General features: G+C 59.2%; 2 protein-coding genes and 1 pseudogene across 3 annotated transcripts; 2 read left to right on the top strand and 1 right to left on the bottom strand.

The window, feature by feature from the left end:
- Positions 1–389: 389 nt before the first annotated feature.
- Positions 390–15,259, bottom strand: Mob3a (MOB kinase activator 3A). 2 transcript variants are annotated; one of them, XM_042267220.2, is made up of 5 exons: positions 15,131–15,259; positions 9,568–9,660; positions 5,574–6,062; positions 3,001–3,203; positions 390–2,209 (listed from the first exon to the last, which is right to left on the bottom strand). In XM_042267220.2, the coding sequence occupies exons 3-5, from the start codon at positions 5,992–5,994 to the stop codon at positions 2,180–2,182; spliced, it is 654 nt and encodes a 217-aa protein (XP_042123154.1). In that variant the 5' UTR covers positions 5,995–6,062; positions 9,568–9,660; positions 15,131–15,259; the 3' UTR covers positions 390–2,179. The 2 variants fall into 2 exon arrangements, with proteins under 2 accessions (XP_042123154.1, XP_015852395.1); XM_015996909.3 differs by having other exon boundaries at positions 9,568–9,737; positions 15,131–15,227.
- Positions 15,260–15,875: 616 nt separating this feature from the next.
- Positions 15,876–18,568, top strand: Izumo4 (IZUMO family member 4). The gene is made up of 10 exons (XM_006978164.4): positions 15,876–16,190; positions 16,292–16,372; positions 16,455–16,526; positions 16,990–17,016; positions 17,108–17,183; positions 17,300–17,347; positions 17,438–17,452; positions 17,712–17,729; positions 17,907–17,921; positions 18,250–18,568. Exons 1-10 carry the CDS (start codon positions 15,947–15,949, stop codon positions 18,335–18,337), a joined length of 684 nt encoding a protein of 227 aa, XP_006978226.1. The 5' UTR covers positions 15,876–15,946; the 3' UTR covers positions 18,338–18,568.
- Positions 18,569–18,810: 242 nt separating this feature from the next.
- On the top strand, positions 18,811–21,162 carry LOC121825037 (cleavage and polyadenylation specificity factor subunit 4 pseudogene; annotated as a pseudogene).
- Positions 21,163–21,326: the final 164 nt, after the last annotated feature.

The raw sequence follows: 21,326 nt of genomic DNA, 5'->3' as shown, positions 1-21,326 counted from the left end.
ATGGAGCCTCGGTGGCTGGACACATGCCTACCCCAGCTCTGCAGATGAAGGTCTACAGAACCTGGGCCCTCTGGAGCAGCAGCAGGCCTCAGGAAGCGTGACAGAGCAGGAGAAAGCTGAGGGACATCCCAGCGGCCTCACTGGACCGGCGGCCGCTCTCCTGCCTTAGCCCGCAGCGCCCTCTATGGACGAGGAGCGGTACTGCACCAATGCACACAACAGGAAAACCCCATCTCAAAAGAAAAAAATAAAGTGCGGCTACACACTGTGGACCTGGTTTCTGTGTAGTCTCACATCACCCTGGGTTCCCTTGAGGGTCGAACAGGCCGTGACCGAAGCTGTCACCCATCCCCTGCAGGGTAGGAGCCACACAAACGACATCCCGCTGCCAGAGTGTCAAGATGACCGCTTTATTCTTAGGCTTGTATTGAGGGGGGATGGATGAGGCGGTGTGGATCCCTCCCTGAGCTGGTGTGTGGGCTGGTCCGATTGGGCACAGTGCCAAGTCTTGCAGGTGGGAGATACATTCAGGCAAGCCTTGAGGGCTGGTCCTTGAGCGCAAGGCATGGTGGCATCTGGAAGGACCCGGGAGACTCGCAGGCTTCGGCTCAGGCATGGACATCCTGTCAACTGTACGCCTTTAGTTCGGTGGCAGCCTCCCAGATCTGGGAAAATAACCAGAGTTCCCTGGGGTCTTCACAGTGCACAGGTCTCAAGGGAAGGTCCAAGAGGGTCAAAGACCGGAGCTAGGGACAGTCTCACCCTGTGACGCCCACCGTGCATGGTAGAGGGCGTCCGTGGGAATTCGGTCTTGTGGCACACAAAAAGTCTGGCTACGCAGCACGCTGCCACTGAAGGAAGGGAGGGTCCTCGTGCCACCCCTAAGGAACCGCAGATCCCAGCGGGAGTAGGAAACCATGTGAGAATTCCTTCCTGGATTCTGAGTTGGTCCAGACACTGTGCCCAGGAGGGCAGCCACTAGAAACTGCTTCATTTTTTTCTCTAAAATCTCCAGAAGGGCTGGGCATGGTCGTGCACACCTTTAATCCCAACACTCGGGAGGCAGAGGCAGGTGGATCTCTGTGAGTTCGAGGCCAGCCTGGGCTACAGAGTGAGTTCCAGGACAGCCACGGATAGAGTGAGATCCTGTCTCACAAAACAAAACAATTTCTGAATGGACGGGGTGCTGTGCCTTACATCTTTAATCTGAGTACTTCAGGTGCAGAGCAGAAGGGTCTCTGAGGCTGGGATGACCAATGCCACCACAGCTGGCTTCCCCGGGGGCCGGGGTCACACTGTGTCCTCACGCTTCTGCAGCAACACTTTACCACCTGAGCCATCCTTTTATGATGTTTGTTTGTTTTGCTTTTGTTTTTGTTTTTTGAGACAGGGTTTCTCTGTGCAGCCCTGGCTGTCCTGGATCTCGCTCTGTAGACCAGGCTGGCCTCGAACTCACAGATCCGCCTGTCTCTGCTCCCGAGGGCTGGGATTAAAGGTGTGCTCACCACCGCCCGGCTTCCTTTTACATTTTTTTAGAGTCTTGTTAGGAGACCTGGCTGGCCCGACTCTCAGTGCAGGGCCAGGGTGGCCTTGAACTTGCAGCAACCCCTCTGCACCTGCCTCCGGGGCTCCAGGATCACAGGCACGACGCATCTGTACCCTGGCCCTGCAGACTCCTCAGACACTCCATGCTGGGAGTCCTGCCCGGGGGGTGGAGAGGTGCATTCAGAAGTGCTAGGCAGAGTGAGTGGAAAGTTCTGGCGATGCCTGCTGACCAGAGTGCACCAGAAGGCAGGCCTGGGCAGAGGAGGGCATGGCACGCTAGTACATCTTCAGAGGGACGACAGCTGCCCACGTGGAAAGAGAGAGCTGAGGCCACACATACCAAGGCCATGGCGGCAAGGCTGCAGAGACAAGGAGAGGGTCAAGGGTGGTTGGCAATGGCTCCGGATCGGCCTCCTGCCGGAGGCTCTGGCACAAACAGTGTGAACCCGGTGCACACCGTGGGCGCACACCGTGCCACAGAATCCAAGTTCAGGCCCCTGCAAGGGGACAGGTCAGCTGGAGGGCTCAGTCAGCTGGAGGGGGAGCCAGGGTCCCGCTGCTCTTCTGATGGCATCTGGGGCGACGCTCCGGAGTCACAGGCTGTGCAAAACCGACGTGGACTTCCCCGCTGGCCTCAGTGACACATCCGTGAGGTCATCTCCTTCTGTGGGGACCAGGCAGATGTCAAAGGCAGAGGCATGAGGGGAACACACTGGGGAACAGGGTGCAAGGCCTGGACAGCGTGCGGGGTGGGGCGGCCCTGTGGCAGACAGAGAGCTTGTGCCTCTGGTTTGGGCCACGTGGGCACGGGCTGTGGCTCAAGTCCACCTGAGACCAGGCAGGTGGCCGCAGGCCACACAGGCCACACAGCTTAACAGAGAGGTCGGCAGTGGGAGGGACCACCTGTCACCCCCGCACCAGGTGGAGGCAGGAGGATCGAGGGATCGGGCTAGCCTAGGCTACGTGATATGCTGTCTCCAAACAAACAACTACAAAGGACGGCTCAGGGGTCAGCAGGGCTTGGGGTCCAGCCTGACCCCTGGGATTGAGCCCCAGGTCCCACACGGTGGAGGGCAAGAACAGATGCCACAGCTTGACCCGTGGTCTTCCCGTGCATGTCACGGCAGCCGCGTTCACACAGAAATAATAACCCAGATAAACAGAATGAAATACAATTTAAAGAAAGCATGGGGCGGGAGAGATGGCTTAACAGTCAGGAGCACCAGCTGCCTTCAGAGGACCCAAGTTCAGTTCCCAGCACCAACATGGCGGCTCCCAGCTATCTGAAGATCTGACACCCTCACATACACACATGTGCAGGCAAAACATTAATGCATGTCAAGTAAAGCCATGACACTGCCTCCTTGCCTGGTGTGTGACCCCAACACTAACGACGCCCTCTGGCTGGCACCCCAGGAGAGGTGGGAGGCGAGGGTCCCCGCCCCCAGGGCTCACCAGGGGCTCCAGCTCCTTGGGGTCGATGAGGCTGAACTCGGTGACGAAGTAGTAGAAATGCTTGTAGCAGGTGTTGACGTGCGCCTCGGAGCCCATCTGCGCGATGCGGTCGAAGTGATGGATGTACACGTGCACAAACACGCGGAACAGCCGCGACAGGATCTTGCGCACCGCCTGCAGGAAGTTCTTGGGGAACGGTGTGCCTGGAGGTGGGCAGAGGGGCCAGGGAGGGGACCATCAGGACCAGCTGGCCTGGGACCCCACCCCGACCTCAGTCCAGGCAGCCCAGCCTGAGGTGAGGTCACACAGCCTTCCCCCATCCCAGGGACCAGTTTCCTGCCGAGCCGAGCATCAGCTTCCATGCGGGGGTAGTTCCTGCTCTGTGCCGGGAGCCTTCCCTGTGCCGGGCCTGGTCCCTGCTGGCCGCCTCACTCCACGGGCTCGGTGCCGTCCTGAGCACACCAACCGCCAGCATGTGACTCTATGACCTTGTGAGTGTCCCAGGACGCAGGCCCAGTCAAGCAGCCGGTGTCCCCAGTGTCCCAGGGGTCACTAAACAGGGCTCCCCAGCAGACTGTGTCCTGGTCCACAGAGTTCGGAGGTCCCCACAAGTGGCAGAAGGGAGTCCTTAGGTGGGGCTTAAGCTGAGGACCTCAGGCTGGGGGTTGTCTTGGGCCATCTGGGGCTCAGTGTCCTCAGAGCGAGGTGGGACAGGCCGGGTGTGTGCTCCCAGGACACAGCAGGGACGCACCGACACACCTGGACTACTGCTGGCCAGGAGCTGAGTGAGGACCCCAAGTGACATGTGCACCTTTACTTTACTGTGTTTATCATTTTTCTGCCACTGTTGTTTTCCCGGGAGCCTGGGCTGCCTCGAACTGGATACACAGGAGATCAAGGTCACTCCTGACCCTCCTGATCCTCCTGCCTGCGTGGGGACCACGGGGCAGCACTTCACTGGTGGCCAGCATGTGGATGGAGGCACAGTCACGGCACTGGAAACACACTCAGCAGGTGAGAAGCCTGGGAATCTGGGGCCACCACGCCAGCCCTCTTTGTTTTAAGACAAGGTTTCTCTGTGCAGCCCTGGCTGTCCTGGATCTCACTCTGTAGACCAGGCTGGCCTCGAACTCACAGATCCTCCTGCCTCTGCCTCCCAAGTGCTGGCATTGAAGGTGTGTGCCACCACACCTGTCTCTGGGGGGGGCTCTCCTGACTGGACCCTAACCCGGGCCACACCTTCCGGCGGCAGCCCACACAAGGAGGAAGCGTTTGCTCCCCGCCTGCTTGCCGCTCTGGCTGGCCGGCTCATCTGCCCTGCGGCTGAGGCTTCCTTCACTGGTGTGGGAGCCCACCCCCCAGATTCCGGTGCAGACTGAGAGCAGCTGAACAACTACTAGATTCTTGGCTTTTCTTCCAGGAGACGGTCACTGGTGGACTAGCCAGACACAGCCCGTGAGCCATCTGAATAAACTCCTTTCTAAATCGACAGAGACTCTCTACAGCTCCGCCCTCTAGAGAACCTGCCGCCATGTCGCCAGCCCAGACCCAGGCTAAACCACACACAATGAAGTGTGAGTAAAAGCCAGGTGTGGTGGCACACGCCTGTAACCACAGCACTCGGGATGAACGGAGGGCCAGGGTGGTCTCTGGGAGTTTGGAGCCAACCAGGGAGACCATACCTTATAAAATAAGTAAATAAAAAAAAAAGTAAAACCCAAAACGATCGATAAAATGTGAATAAAAAGCCAGCACTCGGGAGGCAGAGGCAGGCGGATCTCTGTGAGTTCAAGGCCAGCCTGGTCTACAGAGCGAGATCCAGGACAGCCAGGGCTGCACAGAGAAACCCTGTCTCAGAAACCCAAAAACAAGCCGGGCGGTGGTAGCGCCCGCCTTTAATCCCAGCACTTGGGAGGCAGAGCCAGGCGGATCTCTGTGAGTTTGAAGCCAGCCTGGGCTACAGAGTGAGTTCCAGGAAAGGCACAAAGCTACACAGAGAAACCCTGTCTCAAAAAACAAAAAACAAAAAACAAAACAAAAAAAAAAACAAAAAAACCAAAAACAACCAACTCATCGTGCTAGCGTAGAGAGGCCCAGTCAGCACTCGCAGAGGCCAGGCCCAGTTCTCAGCACCACGATGGCCGCTCCGAAGCCCCTCTAACTCCAGCTGCCGGAGATCAAATCCTTTGCTAACCCCCACAGGCTCTTGCGTATTATGTGGGACCCATCCGCACGCACACACAATAGTAAGTGTTCATTCACACACACACCACGAAGCCAGCTGAGCCTGTCTGGCCCTTTCTGCCCCGTATTGTGGATCCAGCAGACACGGGGCCCTGGCATGGCCGGGCCCCTCCCGGGTGTGAGCAGATGGGGGGAGGCCTGGCGAGGCCGGGCCCCTCCCGGGTGTGAGCAGACATGGGGGCCTGGTGTGAGCAGACACGGGGGCCTGGTGTGAGCAGACACGGGGGCCTGGCGAGGCCGGGCCCCTCCCGGGTGTGAGCAGACACGGGGGCCTGGCGAGGCTGGGCCCCTCCCGGGTGTGAGCAGACACGGGCACGGCCCTGACTCACCGACGTTGGTGGGGAAGATATCCTCGTTGTTAATCTGCACCTCGATCCAGTCCATGAGCAGGTCCATGTAGCGGGGCGCGGAGAGCGCCGTGGGCTTCCGGAAGCGCTGCTCGTCCTGCCAGCGGTACTCGTACCTGGGGCCCCCGGACATGACCGGGCACGACTGCTCGGTGCAGCCGTCGCTGATGGTGCCGTAGATGAGGTTGACACGGTTGAAAAAGTCCACCACGTGCACGGCCACCCAGTCGTTGAGGTCCTCGCCCGGGGGCAGCTGCACCGCCAGCCGCAGGTCCAGCCCCGCGTTCAGGGACGCCTGCGCGCGCTTGTGGAGCTCGAAGCGCTGCGTGCCGGGCTCGAACTTGCGCTTGGGCCGGAAAGTTTTGTCCTTGTTGAAGACTTGCTTCAGGAACGGGTTTGACATCTTGGTGGCACCTGTGTCTCAGGACGCGCAGCAGAGACCACAGCGGGATGGTGTGGCCACCCAGAGGCCTGGAAGAGGAGCGGACACCATTAGGGCTGGGTCCCGACGGGCATGCACCCAGCACTCGGGAGGTGGGCGGGAGCATCGCTAGTTACACCAGTCCCGCCACAGAGGAACTGTTCTCATAAAAATGGCCAGGAGGCCGGGGTAGCACACACTTATTATCCAAGTACCCAGGAGGCTGAGGCAGGGGGACTGCCCCAAATCCAGACCAGCCCGGGCTGCAGGGCGAGGACTTGGGCCTGGGTAATCAGAGACTTTTCTGAAGCAGAGTCTGCTCCAGAAACGAAGGTCGGGCCTGCAGACCTTCAGCGGGAAAGAGGTTCACCCAAGGGGCAGGCTCCTCAGAGGCACATGTGCTCTTCCCTGGCTGGGGACCCTGTGGAGGTGACAGAGACAGGTGGTGTGGCCTCCGGGTGGAGCCATCGGGTCCCCAGGACCTTGGGATGTGACCTGTGAGGGTTCTGTAGAGATGTGAGGAACGGCTGGGCAGCCAATGACCAAATCCTTTCTTCCCCAGTGGGACGGAACCGAGGACTCCCACAAGTCTGGAGCCTCATTCTCAGCCTGCGCCAAGGACGGACGACCCACCGCACCCCACTGTCTGAGATAGGTGAGGCCGTTCGGGACGACACCCTGAGATGGACTCTGGGGTGCGGTCACGAAAAGACACAAGGGTGCTTGGGAAATGGAGAGACATCTACAGACCGAGGGGAGCTGTGGGGTGGGGGAGGGGCACGTGGGGTGGGCTGGCCCCGCCCCAGACAGGCAGCCCCACCTCATTCAGCTAAACAACTTGTGTGGTTTTTTTTGGAGACAAGGTCTCATGTAGCCCAGGCTGGCCTCCAACTCACTATGTAGCCGAGGCTGACCTTGAGTCACTGGTCCTTCTGCCTCCACTTCCTGAGAGCTGGGTGCCAGGTGCCAGACTGCGTAACCAACACTCAGCATTAATCAGTCCTCGGTCCTTCTCTGTCATGTGACCTGTAACCAGCGTGTGGACCTGCCCAGCCCCTCCGGGAGAGCGCACAGAACTAAGTCACACCTACACTGTGCAGAGCTGTGACACTCAGCCACACAGCACGCCTTTCAGGAGCCCAAACAGCCCGGGGCCCACAGATGGGCGACAGACCCCAGCCTGGCCGATGCACACTGGAGTACCACGGAACCATGCACAGGAAGGAGATGCTGACACATGCCTAAGTGTGGTGGGCCAGACAAAAGGGGCCACAACGTGGGACCCCACGACAGGAAATGTCCTCGTTAAGCCAATTTACAGACAGGAGTGGATGTGTGAGGACGGGGAAAGGGACATCATAGTTCATAGGGCGGTGGAATGTTCTGGAATGAGAGGTGGTGACTGTACAACTTAGCTTGTCCTTAGTCCTGCTTTCTGTGCCTTAAACCCGTGACTGAGTCACAGGACACACGAATTAGGACGTCAACAAAACTGCGCCCAGGCACTCAGCGCTCAGCACACCAGCAAGGGAGAAGAAGCCAGGACTGGCTCCCTGCGCCTCGGCTGGGTCAGCTCCACCATTCAGAATAGGACTTGAGAGGCAACATGGCTATGGGAATCTAGAACGTAAGAGGTTAAGAGGTTATAAACTGAGTGTGGTGGTTCATGTCCACGACCCCAGCACATAGGAGGTGGAGGCAGGAGAATCAGGAATTCAATGTCATCCTCAGCTGCAGGCCAGCCTAGGTTACATAGTGAGCTACAGGCCAGCCTGGGCTACATAGTGAGACCACTCAAAATAAATAAATAAAAACAAAGTAGAGGTTGATGATTTGTCCCATGGTGAGCCCATGTGGGAGTCACCAGGGACACCAGTCAAGGCAGTGGTACCCTGGAGGCTGTGGTACCCTGGAGGCAGGAGTCTGTGAATGCTAGATAGGTCCCAACTTCCCCCAAGGCATCTGTTCCCCATGTCCCCACCCCCATCTGTGTGGGAACTTGCTGGTTCACACCTGACTAGGCACTGTGCACCTCACAGCCACCTTCTGAGGAAATGCCACCTCCACTGCAGTTCCCCTGAGGCTCTCAGGGCACAGTGGCCCCGGGCCATGCTCCTCTGTGGGGCATCATGGCAGAGGAAACGTCCTTGGTACCTCACCCACTGTACCCTGGGTGCTACCAGCTGGGGACAGCCACTCATCTGCCCCCTCCCCCCAGGGTCCCCTGGAGGCAGCAATCCCCTGCCCCGGACCCTGGGGGAGGTGGGGAGGCTGGCTGGTTCGGCACCACAGTCTGTGGGAGGAGAGCCCTGGGGGACAGTGACACTGGATTGAGGGCTGAGTGTCAGGAGCCTTGAGCATGTACACGCTGCAATCTAGGGCCTCCAGCCTGGGTTTCCCCCCACTCCTACCTCAGCCCCCCCACCCCGGGCAGACCAGCCTGGGGCCTCCCCAGGAGGCGGCAATTAGAGAAGCCGCCAGCTCTGTTTTCTGTTTCTGAGTCAGGGCCCTTTCTGTTTCTGCGCAGCCCAGGTTGGCCTTGCGTTCCTGGTCATCTGCCTGCAGCAGCCTCCCTGACCCGCGGGGCCCATTCCCACCGCAGTCCGGAGGGCAGGGGTGCCCGCATCCCTCCACGGCGACTGTTACCTGCTCGGCACCCCCTCAGGCTGCCTGCCCACATCCGGACAGTCTGCCATCTAAACTCACTGTACATGCTCACTGGACAAGCCTCAGTTTACCAGAGATGGTAGGCACAGTGGCTGCACCTGGGACCGGGCTGGCTCCCCTGAGCAGGCCCCCTGGGTCACGCCTTGCCTCTGGTTGTACTGAGGGGAGCTGAGCCGGCTACCACCTGCTGGTGGCTGTCTGTCTGTCTGCCTGCCTGCCTCAGGGTTTTCCTTGGGACAATTCTGGGGCTCCCTCTAATGCTGTCACCACGCTGGGGCAAGCAGGAGCTGGGGCCACCATGGGGAGGCACGAAGGGTCCTCCCCACTCTGCCTGCCTCTGTGTGATACCAGCTCTGGGTTTGGCCCAAAGGGACTTTGGAAAGGGACAACCCTCTCAGGAAGGTCTCTCCACCTCAAAGGGGACGATCCTTCCGGAGGCCTAGACCAACAAGGCTCTGAAAGCTTCTCTCACTTGTCTGGTTCTTAGATTCTATTTTGAAACATGGTCATTAAGTTGCCTGGGCTGGCTTTGAACTCATGCAGTAGCTCAGGGTAACCCTGAAATCTCCACCCTCTCTTCAGCGTCCCACTGGCTGGGCTGATCCCATCATGCCAGCCTGCTGTGGCCCTTCTGTACACTTTCTACTGTGTCTACTGTACTCCACAAGGTTGTTCTAGAAACTGAAGTGGCAGGGATCTTTCGTAGTCCCGTCACGTCTGCGTCCTCTTAAAAAGCGGGGTTTTTGTTGTTTTTTTTTAGGGAGAAGCAAATGTTTTCTAGAAAATCTGGGGATGGATAGTTCCTTTCTGTCAGAAACAGACTTTCTCCGGCACAGAGACCTAGGCTGGCCATCACCCCCCGCCCAGTCCCAGTCCCCGTCTGGGCACCTCCTCTCCGGTCCTCTTAGTGGACTTCCAACAGCTGCTCAGAACTGGACACGAGCTCCTCAGGGTCGTCTTCTCCAGGTCGTCGTCGTCCCACTGATGAACAAGACACGACAGACAGTCAGAACCTTCTAGAAGGACGCGAGGTAGATAAGGCTCCTCTTCCTCCCTTTCTGAAAACAAGAAAACAGAGCACTAGGCAACAAGGCTCTGACCCCTCCCAGGGCAGGGCGCAGGGCTCAGGAGCCCTGGGTCACCCACTTCCTTCCGGAGGTTTCCACATCCTGCCATCGCCTTGGGGACAGGGCCTGAGCTGGTTCCATGAGCTTGCTCAGTGTGCAGTGCTGGCCTCTGGCAGGGTCTCAGGGCCACCTCCACCCAGAAAGGTCACGTCAGGGCTAGGCATGCAGCTTGGTGGGCAGGGCCTGAGTCTCGGGGTTCATACCCAGCACCCCAACAGACAAAACAAAGCGGAAGTGAGGCCTCTGCCCTCCACCTTGTGTTTTGATTCTACTCACTATGACACGTTTCCAGACCTCACTGTGAGGGGACCACAGAGCCAGCATGCTGGCGGCAGAGCACGCACCCCATAACTGCCGACCATCCCCCCAGTCTCCAAACAATTCCTTTTTTACTTTTTTCTCCTTTTTTTTTTTTTAAGACAAGGTCTCATGTAGCCCAGGCTGGACCTGAGCTCATTGTGTAACCAAAGGTGACGTGAAACTCAAGACTTTCCTACCTCCACTTCTTCTTTTTTTTTTTTTTTTTGGTTTTTCAAGACAGGGTTTCTCTGCGTAGCTTTGCGCCTTTCCTGGAACTCACTCTGTAGCCCAGGCTGGCCTCAAACTCACAGAGATCCGCCTGGCTCTGCCTCCTGAGTGCTGGGATTAAAGGCGTGCGCCGCCGCCGCCGCCGCCGCCGCCGCCGCCGCCGCCGCCGCCGCCACTGCCGCCCCCCCCCGGCCCCCCCCCTCCTACCTCCACTTCTGAGTGCTGGGTAATGGGGGGCTGGGGTGGAGCCCATGGAGGGAGGCCAGTGCTCTCCACCAGGTCAGTCCACATTTCCTTTTCTTTCAGAGTCTTGCTCTCTATAGCACAAGTTGCTCTGAAGGCCCTGCCTCAACACCTTGATTCAGAACTCTTAATTTTCAGGTTTTGGGTGTTGCACCCGACACAGGCTGGAGCCCTAGACGGAGACCTCTATCAAAATGACCATTTCCGGCAGGGCAGCAGCCACAGGACTATTTTGCAGATGGAGAAACTAGGGTCAACTCTCTTTTGTTTTTGAGATGAGGTCTCAAAGTATAGCCCAGGCTAGGCCAGAACTTATCTTTCCTAGTGTTTATTTAGGATTGTTTATAATTGTGTACACTCCGGTTTTCTGATCTAAACACAGAAAGGAAAAATGTATCTTCAAATAATCAAAAGGTAAACCAGGGCTGGGGACTCGGCTCAGGAGTGGAGCCCCAGTCTGGAATCCCCAGTGAGGGGCTGGGGGCGTGGTCAGGGTGGAGCCCCGCCCAGAATCCCCAGTGAGGGGCTGGGGGCGTGGTCAGGGTGGAGCCCCGCCCAGAATCCCCAGTGAGGGCTGGGGGCGTGGTCAGGGTGGAGCCCCGCCCAGAATCCCCAGTGAGGGGCTGGGGGCGTGGTCAGGGTGGAGCCCCGCCCAGAATCCCCAGTGAGGGCTGGGGGCGTGGTCTGGGGTAAGTGTTTGGCTGGCAGGTGTTCAGGGTTCCACATCCCAGTTCCACTGGGGTAAAAAGGGAAAAGGAGGAGGAACCAACCGTAAGATGATCCTCAGCAAGGAGAAGCACACCCTCGGCGGGACTACGCTGTATAGAATCCTCCTGTTCCGACAGGTTTTGCCCTTTCTGGTTAAGAAACTTCAGGTCGGGCATTCTGGGAAATCCAGACCTATTCCCAACTGCGGGGATTCCCAGGAACTTCCCTTGCTGGAACCCCACTTTCTGAGTGGAGGGGATTCCCACCGCAGGGGACGCTGACTGGAGAGATGACCCACAGGGACTTTCGGAGTGTGGAGGTCATTCAGGAAGTGTGCATGTGAGCTGGGCCATCCCACCCGGTAAAGAACTGGCACTCCTGGGTCTTGTGTAGCCCAGGCTGGCCGTGAACCTGACCTTCCTGCCTCTACCTCCAGTGCTAGGCTGGCAGGCTTGCCCCACCACGCCTGGCCTCTGAAGGGCAGCCTGCAGCTTCCTGAGAGATGAGTAACAGCAACGTGTCTTGGGTTCCAACATGGAGCCGGGGAGGAAAACTCAATCAGGGCCAGTGAGCTGGCTCTGTGGGTGAAGACGCCGCCACAGCCTGAGGAACCGAGTCCACAGGAACACGCGGAGAAGGAGAGGCCAGGCTCCTCCCTCCTCTAACCTCTTCCCACCAAATTAAATAAATCAATAGATGGAGAAATGCAAATTTCGTTAAGGTTCAAACCAAGGCCCTCCCCATTGCTGCCCCAGGGGAGGAGGCGTGATTAAACTCCAGCCGCAGACCCCAGCGCCCGGAGGCCTCCCTGTGAGGCCACAGACACAGGTCACTGTGGAGCCAAGACCTACACTCCAGTCAGTTACACCATGAACCCAAAATGCTGCTGCGACAGCAGCAGAGCTGAGGCAGGAGGATGGGGAGTTCAGGTCGGCCGGGGCCACGGTGTGAGCTCCTGGCCACGCAGTCACTTGGCGAGAGGCTCTGCTCCAGTCACCGTGAACTCCATCATGTCTGCAGCTTTTGTTCCCAGCTCCTCAGGGGGTTGAGGCAGGAGGACTGCTTGAATGAGAGCTCTGGGCCAAGCCAGACCACACAGTAATATGCCGCGCTTTAAAAATAATGATTACATGCCCAAGCCAGCACTGGGAAGCAGAGGCAGGAGATCTGTGAGTTCGAGGCCAGCCTGGGCTACAGAGCGAGATCCAGGACAGACAGGGCTACACAGGAAGACCCTGTCACAACCTACCCCCCAAAAGGAGCTATTCACCACACATTTGCTGATGGAATAAATGTCATGGAAACCTCTAGAACTCCATGAGAGCCAATACGTAGTTTCAAACTTTCTGGTTGCCTTATAAAAGAGAGAGAAAAAGCAGGAGGGATGGAATGTACAGGAACATCCGGATGTTCTGATTTACAGTGTGATTCTGCCCAATAAACCACTAAACCTGGATACCCACACCTGCAGCTCTAACGCCTGGGAGACCGAGGCAGGACAACTGCTGAGTTTGACACTCGCCTGAGCAACCGAGGGAATAACGAGTGTGCACACAGCAAGTCCTACTGCAACATAAATGAAAAGTAAAAGATAAAAGCTGAAGCGATGGCGCCCCGCTTCAGAGCACTTACTGATCTTGCATAGGGCTGGGGTTCGGTTCCCTGCACTCAAATGGCAGCTCACAACTGCTGTGACTCAAGTTCCAGGGCACAAGACCCCCCTTTGACTTCCTGGGGCTCTTGTAGGCAGGTGGTGCTCGAGCGCATGCACAAACACACACACACACACACACACACACACACACTCCACCATATACATATGCATATCTCCTATGTCGAAAGGCATGTCATCCACAGAACCCAAAGAACATCACCACAGCCACATGGCGCCCTACAGTGTCGTCCTGGTATCAGTCTGACATAAGATCTGACTGGGGGCATCTGCTTATTCCATGTCACTGGTCCGGGACAGATGAGGTTCACATCATGTTTGTGTCACTTTCACACCATCCTAACATTGAAAAATTAATTCTACCTTGGGGCTGTGCTCATCTTTTTTTCCATCTAATACTGGGGATGAAGCCAGGCCCTTGGATATCCTAAATTAATGTTCTTCAGCTGAGCCACGCCCCCAAGGCCTCACTGGGGGATTCTGGGCGGGGCTCCACCCTGACCACGCCCCTGCCCCTCACTGGGGATTCTAGGCGGGGCTCCACCCTGACCACGCCCCTGCCCCTCACTGGGGATTCTGGGCGGGGCTCCACCCTGACCACGCCCCTGCCCCTCACTGGGGATTCTAGGCCTTACCATGCCCCAGTTTCTTGTTGTTTTTAATGCGGAATGTCCTTTATTGAAGGAGGGAGGAGGTCTTGAATACAGGCTTAAAGCACAATGGGAGAACCCTGGAGGGCAGAAGTTCGCTACAGATACAATCTTGCATCTAAGCTGTTATGCAGGATACATAGACAAGGCTGTTGTAGCCCAGGCTGGCCTCCAACTCAGAGATCCACCTGCCTCTGCCTCCCTAATGCTGGGATTAAACCGTGTACCCTCACCCTGGCTCCTTTTGCTCTTTTTGAAATGAAGTTTTACTGAGTTGCCCAGGCTGTCCTTGGTCTTAAATGAAATTGTTGTGCATCAAGGTGGAGAAATGAGAGACGTCTAGGGGCCTGGGGCGAAGTCTCAGGCCTTATCACCGCGATATAACCAGGAGGTTGCTCAATGAGTCCTAGTAAGGTGCCTGGGACAGGACACGGGAAGTCCTCAGAGCGGTGTCTCTCAGCTTCTCTGCTCCTGCCCTTGTCAATAGTTAAGTCTACAGTCTCTTCTACATCCTGCTGTCCCCAACTATCACCTCTCTGAGCTCCCTCACTTCCAAAACTACTCATGGGTGCCTCCATGCTGAAGGAAGCGTGGACTAGAGAGGAGAGTCCGTACCGTCCCCGGGTTGCATGGGGGTGCATGGGAGGCTTCAGCCTTCAGGATGCCTAGGAACAGGGCTACCAGGAGCCTCTAAGATTTTATGATCTCCAGGAAAGACTGGAGAAGGTGTGGAAGGAACCTGAGACTGGGCATGCCACTGTCCAGTGCCCCCGTCCTAAATCAGAAACCAAAAAACCACAAGGATCCAGGTGGGCTCTGGAATATGTAGAAAGGGCCTTTGCCACGCCTCACACTACACCAACCCTTTGCTTTGAATGTAGGCCTAGGGAAGGAAGGAGGGAGGAGGAGCGGAGAAAGGTATTGGAAAGGAAAAGGTATTGGCGCCCGCCTTTAATCCCAGTATTCAGGAGGCAGAGGCAAGCAGATCTCTGTGAGTTCCAGGACAGCATGGGTGAATAGTGAGACCCTGTCTCAAAAAAATTAAAAAAAGAGGAAACTGCCACCGAAGTTAACTTCCTGTGATCTGTTTTTCAATCTCCCCTGTCCACCCTTTTTTTTGGGGGGGAGGTGTGTGGTAAGGGCCATCGATGGTATTGGGGATGGTCAGGGCTTTACAGACACAAGGCAAACGCTTCATCCCCAGCAAGAGAGCCCCAGACCTTCCACGAATTCGTACTCGGGAACGTGACCGTTTCCAAGAACCGAGTCAGGCGGGAGGTGGGGGGGTCCGATGCGGCAGCCGAAGGCCAGCCTGGGCTACCCGAGACCTCAAACACTGGAAGCGGGGCCCCCGGCGCTCACTTTCCCGTCCGGACGGGCAGGGTCCTGGCGGCCCGCGGATGCTCCTTTTGACAGGCGGGTCCCACCTCCCGCCTTGGCCCCGGCGTCGGGGGGCTGACCCCGGACACTGTCATCCCGGGGCATGGGGTCCCGCCGCCCGCCCACGCGCTCCGAGGACCCACCTGGCCGCTGCGCACCGCCGCGGTCTGGAGCCGCCGCCGCCTCGCCTCGCCCCGAGCCGCGCCCGCACAGGGACACGCCGCACGCCGGCCGCGCCCGCGGCCCGGATCCACTTCCCTTAAAGGGACAGGGCCCGGATGGAGGCGTGGCTCCCAGGTCCCGTATGAAAGGCGGGCACTCAGGGCCCCCGGAGACTAGGACAGGCGCTGCTCATTGGCTGGAGCCCGGCGGTGGAGGGGCGGGGCCGAGCCCGGCGGTGGAGGGGCGGGGCCGAGCCCGGCGGTGGAGGGGCGGGGCCGAGCCCGTCCTCTCCGGCTCAGGAACTGGCGCCCGTCCTCGGCGCATGCGTGAGGTGCTGCCGGTGAGGCGGAGCCAAAACGGGCGTGGACCCTGGAGGCAGACTGGCATTACCAATTGCCAATTGTAACAGGGGCGGGGACAGAACTAGGGAGGAGCCACGGACCCAGGGGCGGAGCTAGCCCTGGGACTTGAGTCTAATTGGAACAGGCCAGGCAGGAGGCGGAGCCACGCGTAGGGCGGGACCAGGCCTGTGGGCGGGACCAGGCCTGGGACCGATGTCTGATAGGGACGGGGGCCAGGCGGGGGCGGAGCCATCCACCGGACTCACCCAGGATCGTGGGCGGAGCCATGTCTGGGGTGGGGCGGGGCCAGGGCCGGAGGCCGGGCCGGGCCGCGGGCGGGGATGGCGCGGCCCGGGTCCAGGGCGCGCGCCGTTGGCTGGTGCGGCGTGACGGGGCGTGGCGCGGGCGGCGCCGTTGGTGGGTGCGCGGCTGGAGGGCGCGGCGCTGGCGGCGCCGATGGATGGGCACTGCGGGCCGGGCCAGGCCATGGCGTTGCTGCTGTGCCTGGGCATGACAGCGGCGCTGGCCCGGGGCTGCCTGCACTGTGACCCCAAATTCTCGGAGAAGTTCTCCTTCTACCGCCACCACGTGAACCTTAAGTCCTGGTGGGTGGGCGACATCCCCGTGTCGGGAGTGCTGCTCACCGAGTGGAGCCAGAACACGATGAAGGAGCTACACCTGGCCATCCCCGCCGAGATCAGTGAGCGGCGGAGCCCGTCCCAGGGTCCGGAGACCAGCAGCCGGGACCCCGGGCTGGGCAGCTCATCTGCTTCCTCTCCCCCCCCCCCCCCCCGCCCTCAGCCCGGGAGAAGCTGGAGCAAGTGGCAGGAGCCGTGTACCAGAGGATGGACCAGCTGTACCAGGGGAAGATGTACTTCCCAGGTAAAGCAGGGAAACTGAGGCAGGGCCGGTGGGGGCCACCGGGCGCCCGAGCGTGACCACTCTGCTGTGACTCCCACATCAGGGTATTTCCCCAATGAGCTGCGGGCCATCTTCCGGGAGCAAGTGCGCCTCATCCAGAACGCCATCATAGAGAGTGAGCAGCGGGCTCCAGAGGGGCACAGCGCGCTTAGGCGCAGGCACTGAGGGGCTGGGGGCTGGAAACGGGGTTCAGGGGGCGCCTCTGCAGGAGGCCCTTTTGCATGAGTGGTCACCAGCACCCATCACCCCGCCACATCTATCACACCAGTGTCCCGGTGACACCGGGAGCAGTGAACCGTCCTTCCCCTCGGTTAGCTCTGTCTGGCACTGGGGGCCTCCCAGAGGCCCCCTTCCCATTTTCGTGAAACACATGTGGCGCATGCCTGTGATCGTAGCACTCCGGAATGAGGGAATGAGGCAAGAGGATTGATTGCCACAAGTTCCAAGTCAGCTTGGCCTGCCTTCTCCATGCCGGGCTAGCCTGGGCTACAGAAACAGAAGTGGGGCTGAGGGACAGGTCTTGAGCTCTGGGCCTTGTCAGAAGACACTGTCCTGTTGTGTCCCCCTCCTCCCCCCAGGCCGCATCGACTGTCAGCGTCACTGTGGTAAGTGACCCATGGTCCAGGCTGAGGGCCGCAGTGGCGGGGCCCAGGCTGGGGGGCCCGGGGAAGTCTGGCTGCCTCTGGTGTGTTGCAGGCATCTTCCAGTATGAGACCATCTCCTGCAGTAACTGCACAGACTCGCACGTCATCTGCTTTGGCTATTACTGCAAGTATGGCTCAGCCACCTACCCCACTGCCCCTGGGGTCCTGGGATCGTCACCCGGGCAGCAAGGGGTTCTGGGCCTCGGCGATAGCCCACCGGCAAGCAAGCCCTGTGTCCCCCCAGGTCATCGGCACAGTGGCAGTCAGCTGTCCAGGGTCTTCTGAGTTACATGTGAGCCGGGGTTTATTGGGCACCAGGACTCAGAGAGGGGACACAAAGGGGACACTTGGTCCCCTGACTCCAAACAAATTGTCGTTGTAGACATGCCTGGCACCAGTAAGTTCCTGCTCGAATCCATCTCCAGTTTTATCCGAGACAGTGTGTGAGCACGCGCGTGCGCGCACACCTTACGGTGAGGTCTCGAAGCTTACAGAGGCCCAGGAGGACCTCGCTCCTGCCCCGTCAAGGGTCTCCAGCTCAGATGGAGGAAGGGGGCAGACCATTCTGGCTGAAGGGTCTTCTTGAAGCCCAGGCAGGGCTGCCCTGAGTTGGTGGCAGACCTAGAGGGTCTGACTGGGGCCCCATTCTATTTCAGTCAGGATGTAGGCAGGAGGTAAGACGGGCCTTCCATGGGGGGTGGGGGAGTTGAGGGATGGGGGGGAGGTCTTGGGGAGGGCATGCGGGGCAGGGCTGTGCCCGCGGGCACGCTGGACGGCTGTAATCCCATCCCCCTGTGTGGCCACCGCATGAACCGCGCTGTCCTCCTCCGCGGCCTTGCCTGGATGTGCAGAACCATCCCCGCCTTGTGAGTGACCTGGGGAATGACACTGTCGGGTGGCCTGGGGGGAGCACAGCACCCCAACGTCCTGCCAGACCCTCTTAAGGCCTGTCCCTGTGGGCTTGGGGAGGGTGGATGACCCCCTAGCCCTCTTTAGGACTTAAGAACAGGCAGGGGCTGGGTGCATACATAAAATCCCAGCCTTCCAGGAGGCCTCTGAGGCAGGAAGAGCTCAATTAGCGGGCCAGCCTGGGCTATAGTAATAGGTCACGGAAGGCAGCCTGGGAAGGGAGGTGGGAGCATTGGGGGGGGGGTCAGACAGCGGGCTCAAGGCACCCCCTCCTCTCCCCCCAAGCCTTTCACCGACCATAAAGTGTCTGGAACCGCCGCACCTGGCTAACCTGACCTTGGAAAACGCTTCTCAGTGTCTGACCCAGCACTGACCGTGGCTGCTGCCCCCAGCCTGGGCGGGGGCCAAGGACTCAACTGCACTGTCGTGGCCTGTTCCTCTGGGAGAGGCCAGCCGCTGCCTGCCTGGGGTCACCCCTGCGGAGCCCAGGCTGGGCCGGGGCAGGGGAGGGCTGGGAGATGGGCTTGTGTATAGATAGCAGGGCCCCCAGGCAGGGCCCCCAGAGATAATTTGATTAAAGTGCTCTCACATTTCTCAGGAAGAACAGTTCTTTTCTGCCGGGAGAGCCGGCTGGGTATTTGCCGTAGCTGGAGGCACGGGCTTTTACTGAACACGCGTGGGTGTGGAGGAGCCGTGTGGGTGTGGAGGAGCCGCGTCTCCTACCCACGGAGGGAGGGACAAACAGCCGGGCTGTACTTGATCCCGGTACTCCTGAGTGCCTGTGGGCAGGTTTGTTCTTGTTGAGGCGGGAGCTCTGGGGCGTGCCAGGTAGCGGAAGTCCTTGAACTCTTTCCGCCTCGTCTCCTTACTGCTGGGATAACAGCTGTGCCGCCTGGCTTTGGTGTTAACAATGGAGCCCAGTCCTGCCCCTCCCCACCTTTGAGGTAAAGGTCTCGCTCTATAGCCCAGACTGGCCTTGACCTCCTACCTCTGCCTCAGGGTGGACGCTGCAGTGGGGTGAAAGCTGGGCCCGGCTAGTGTGTCTGGGGTTTCCTGGTCAGAAGAGACAGGTGGGCCACACCACACAGAGCACCTGGCAGCCGGGGACCAGAGCCGGGCTGGCTGGCTGGGTTGGCAGGTGGCCGATGCAGGAGACCCAGGGACTTCTGCCCCCGCCCGGTCTCCCTGGCCCCGCTGACGGGTGCATGCCTCCGTGGATGTCCCCGGGTTCCTGCTCATAAGCGCAGCTGCAGGGGAGGAAGCGTGGATGCGTTCTGACAAGGAGCACCAAGTGTAGCATCTAACGACTTTCCTCCAGAGGGACTGGGATGTAGGGCAGCGCCAGCTGGAGGTCTGGGGGTCGTGTCGGGAGCTCAAGCTGCAGTCAGCGGCCAGTCACAAAGCACAAGCAAGGCTCGCTCTGTGCGCCGACGGCTGACAGGGTGACTTCTCTGGGTCCTGGCCAGGGCCGAGCACTGGGACAGGGTACTGCACTGCACTTCAGAGGCGTGGCCTCGGGGCACTGGCTGGGGCCTGGGGCCCAGCAGCATTTTGGAAGTTGCAGTTGACAGGGCTCAGTGTCTGCTGACTGACAAGTGACTCTTTCCCTTGTCCCCACACGGTGGCGGTGAGCAGCCGACATGGATCCCGTTTCCCCTCACAGCCTCAGGAGCAGTTAGTAAGAAAGGGTCCTAGGCCTGGCATGCCTTGTCATGCAGGAAATCATCGCCAGCGTGGACCACATCAAGTTCAACTTGGAGATCGCCGTGGAGCAGACCTCGGGGCGCAGCCACTGCCCTTCCCTGGCATGGATAAGTCGGGGGCTGCCGTCTGTGAATTCTTCTTGAAAGCTGCCTGCGGCAAAGGGGACACGTGTCCATTCCGCCACATTAGTGGTGAGAAGACGGTTGTGTGCCCACACTGGCTGGGAGGTCTGTGCAAGAAAGGGGGCCAGTGTGAGCTCTTGCATGAGACGACAAGACCAAGATGCGTGAGTTCGGGGCATGCGGCAACAAGGAGTGCCCCTTCCTGCACGGCGACCCTGAGTCCAAGATCAAGGACCGCCCTTGGTGTGACTGAGGCTTCTGTAAGCGTGGTCCCCTGTGCAGGCACCGGCATACTCAGAGAGTCGTGTGTGTGAATTTCCTCGTGGGGTTCTGCCCCGAAGGACGCTCGTGTAAATTCCTGCACCCTCGATTTGGACTGCCCACGGGAACTACTGGGCAGCCCCACTACCACAGCAGACACAGCCTCCAATGCAGTCAACCCGGCCCTGGAGCAGGTCGCTGGCCGCAAGTGTGGTGGAACAGGCCACCAGGCCAGCAGAGGCACCAGAGGGCGTCCGGCCCCTCTCAGTGACAGTGACAGCAGCTGGAGTCTGGAGAGCCCCAGAGCCCTGCCGGTGGGAACAAGCACTTGGCTGCTGGGTGGCGTGCTGGCAGGACTCATTCCAGGGGGCCACATCTGTCCTGTCATTTTGCTGTAATCTTTAAGAAGGGACGTGTGCTTCAGTTGGGTCCCCTGGGCCAGTTTGTTTGGACGTCAGTGCCTCGTTTTTTTTGACTCCCTGCACACTGCCCTTGGGGACAGAAGCTGGGAAGGGCTGTGCTTCCTGGTCTCGCGTGGAAGGTGGCCAGGGGTCCCCCACAGGGCCTCATTAGACACCAGCACCTGGAGAGGGAGGATGGGTGGATCCTGTGGAGCTGCGGCCAGGTCAGCCTGCTCCCTCCACGTCCAGCTGAAGCCTCAAGCTGTGCCAGTGTGACTTGAACAGGGAGCCCTTCCTGACAGACAGACAGACAGACAGACCTGGGGCATCCACTGCCTGGCCCGGCCCTGGCGCACTGAGGTGTCAGGCTCCCAGGCTGAGCAGCTTTTCTGGGCTTGCTTTCTTGGGGAGCCCCTACCTGACCGTGCTTCGGGTTCACCTTCAGCCAGTGCTGCAGACCACCTTAACTAGCTGACCCACCTGACCTGCGCCTACCTCCTGCCAAGCAAGCTCTGCTGTCACTCAGACCCTGTGGCGTGCAGAGGCCACCCATCCTTGAGCCTAGACAATGTGAACCCATCACCTGCAACCTGCTGGGCGAGTGGGCCGAAGTTCAGTTACAAGGATACTTTTTATGAAGTTGATTAGAAAGCTTGTTTATTTTTTATTTTTTTAAAGGGGTCCTAGGACAGCCAGGGCTACATGGAGAAACCCCGTCGTCTCAAAACCAAAACAAAACAAAAAGGCTTGGTAGCGGTGGTGCACGCTTTAATCCCAGCACTCGGGAGGCAGAGGCAGGCAGATCTCTGTGAGTTCAAGGCCAGCCTGGTCTACAGAGTGAGTTCCAGGAAAGGCGCAAAGCTACACAGAGAAA

Source organism: Peromyscus maniculatus, chromosome 22 (assembly GCF_049852395.1).
Source record: "Peromyscus maniculatus bairdii isolate BWxNUB_F1_BW_parent chromosome 22, HU_Pman_BW_mat_3.1, whole genome shotgun sequence".
In the NCBI taxonomy this organism is placed as follows: Eukaryota; Metazoa; Chordata; class Mammalia; order Rodentia; family Cricetidae; genus Peromyscus; species Peromyscus maniculatus.
The sequence above is the reverse complement of the archived record's forward strand: the minus strand, read 5'-3'. Positions and strand labels throughout refer to the sequence as shown.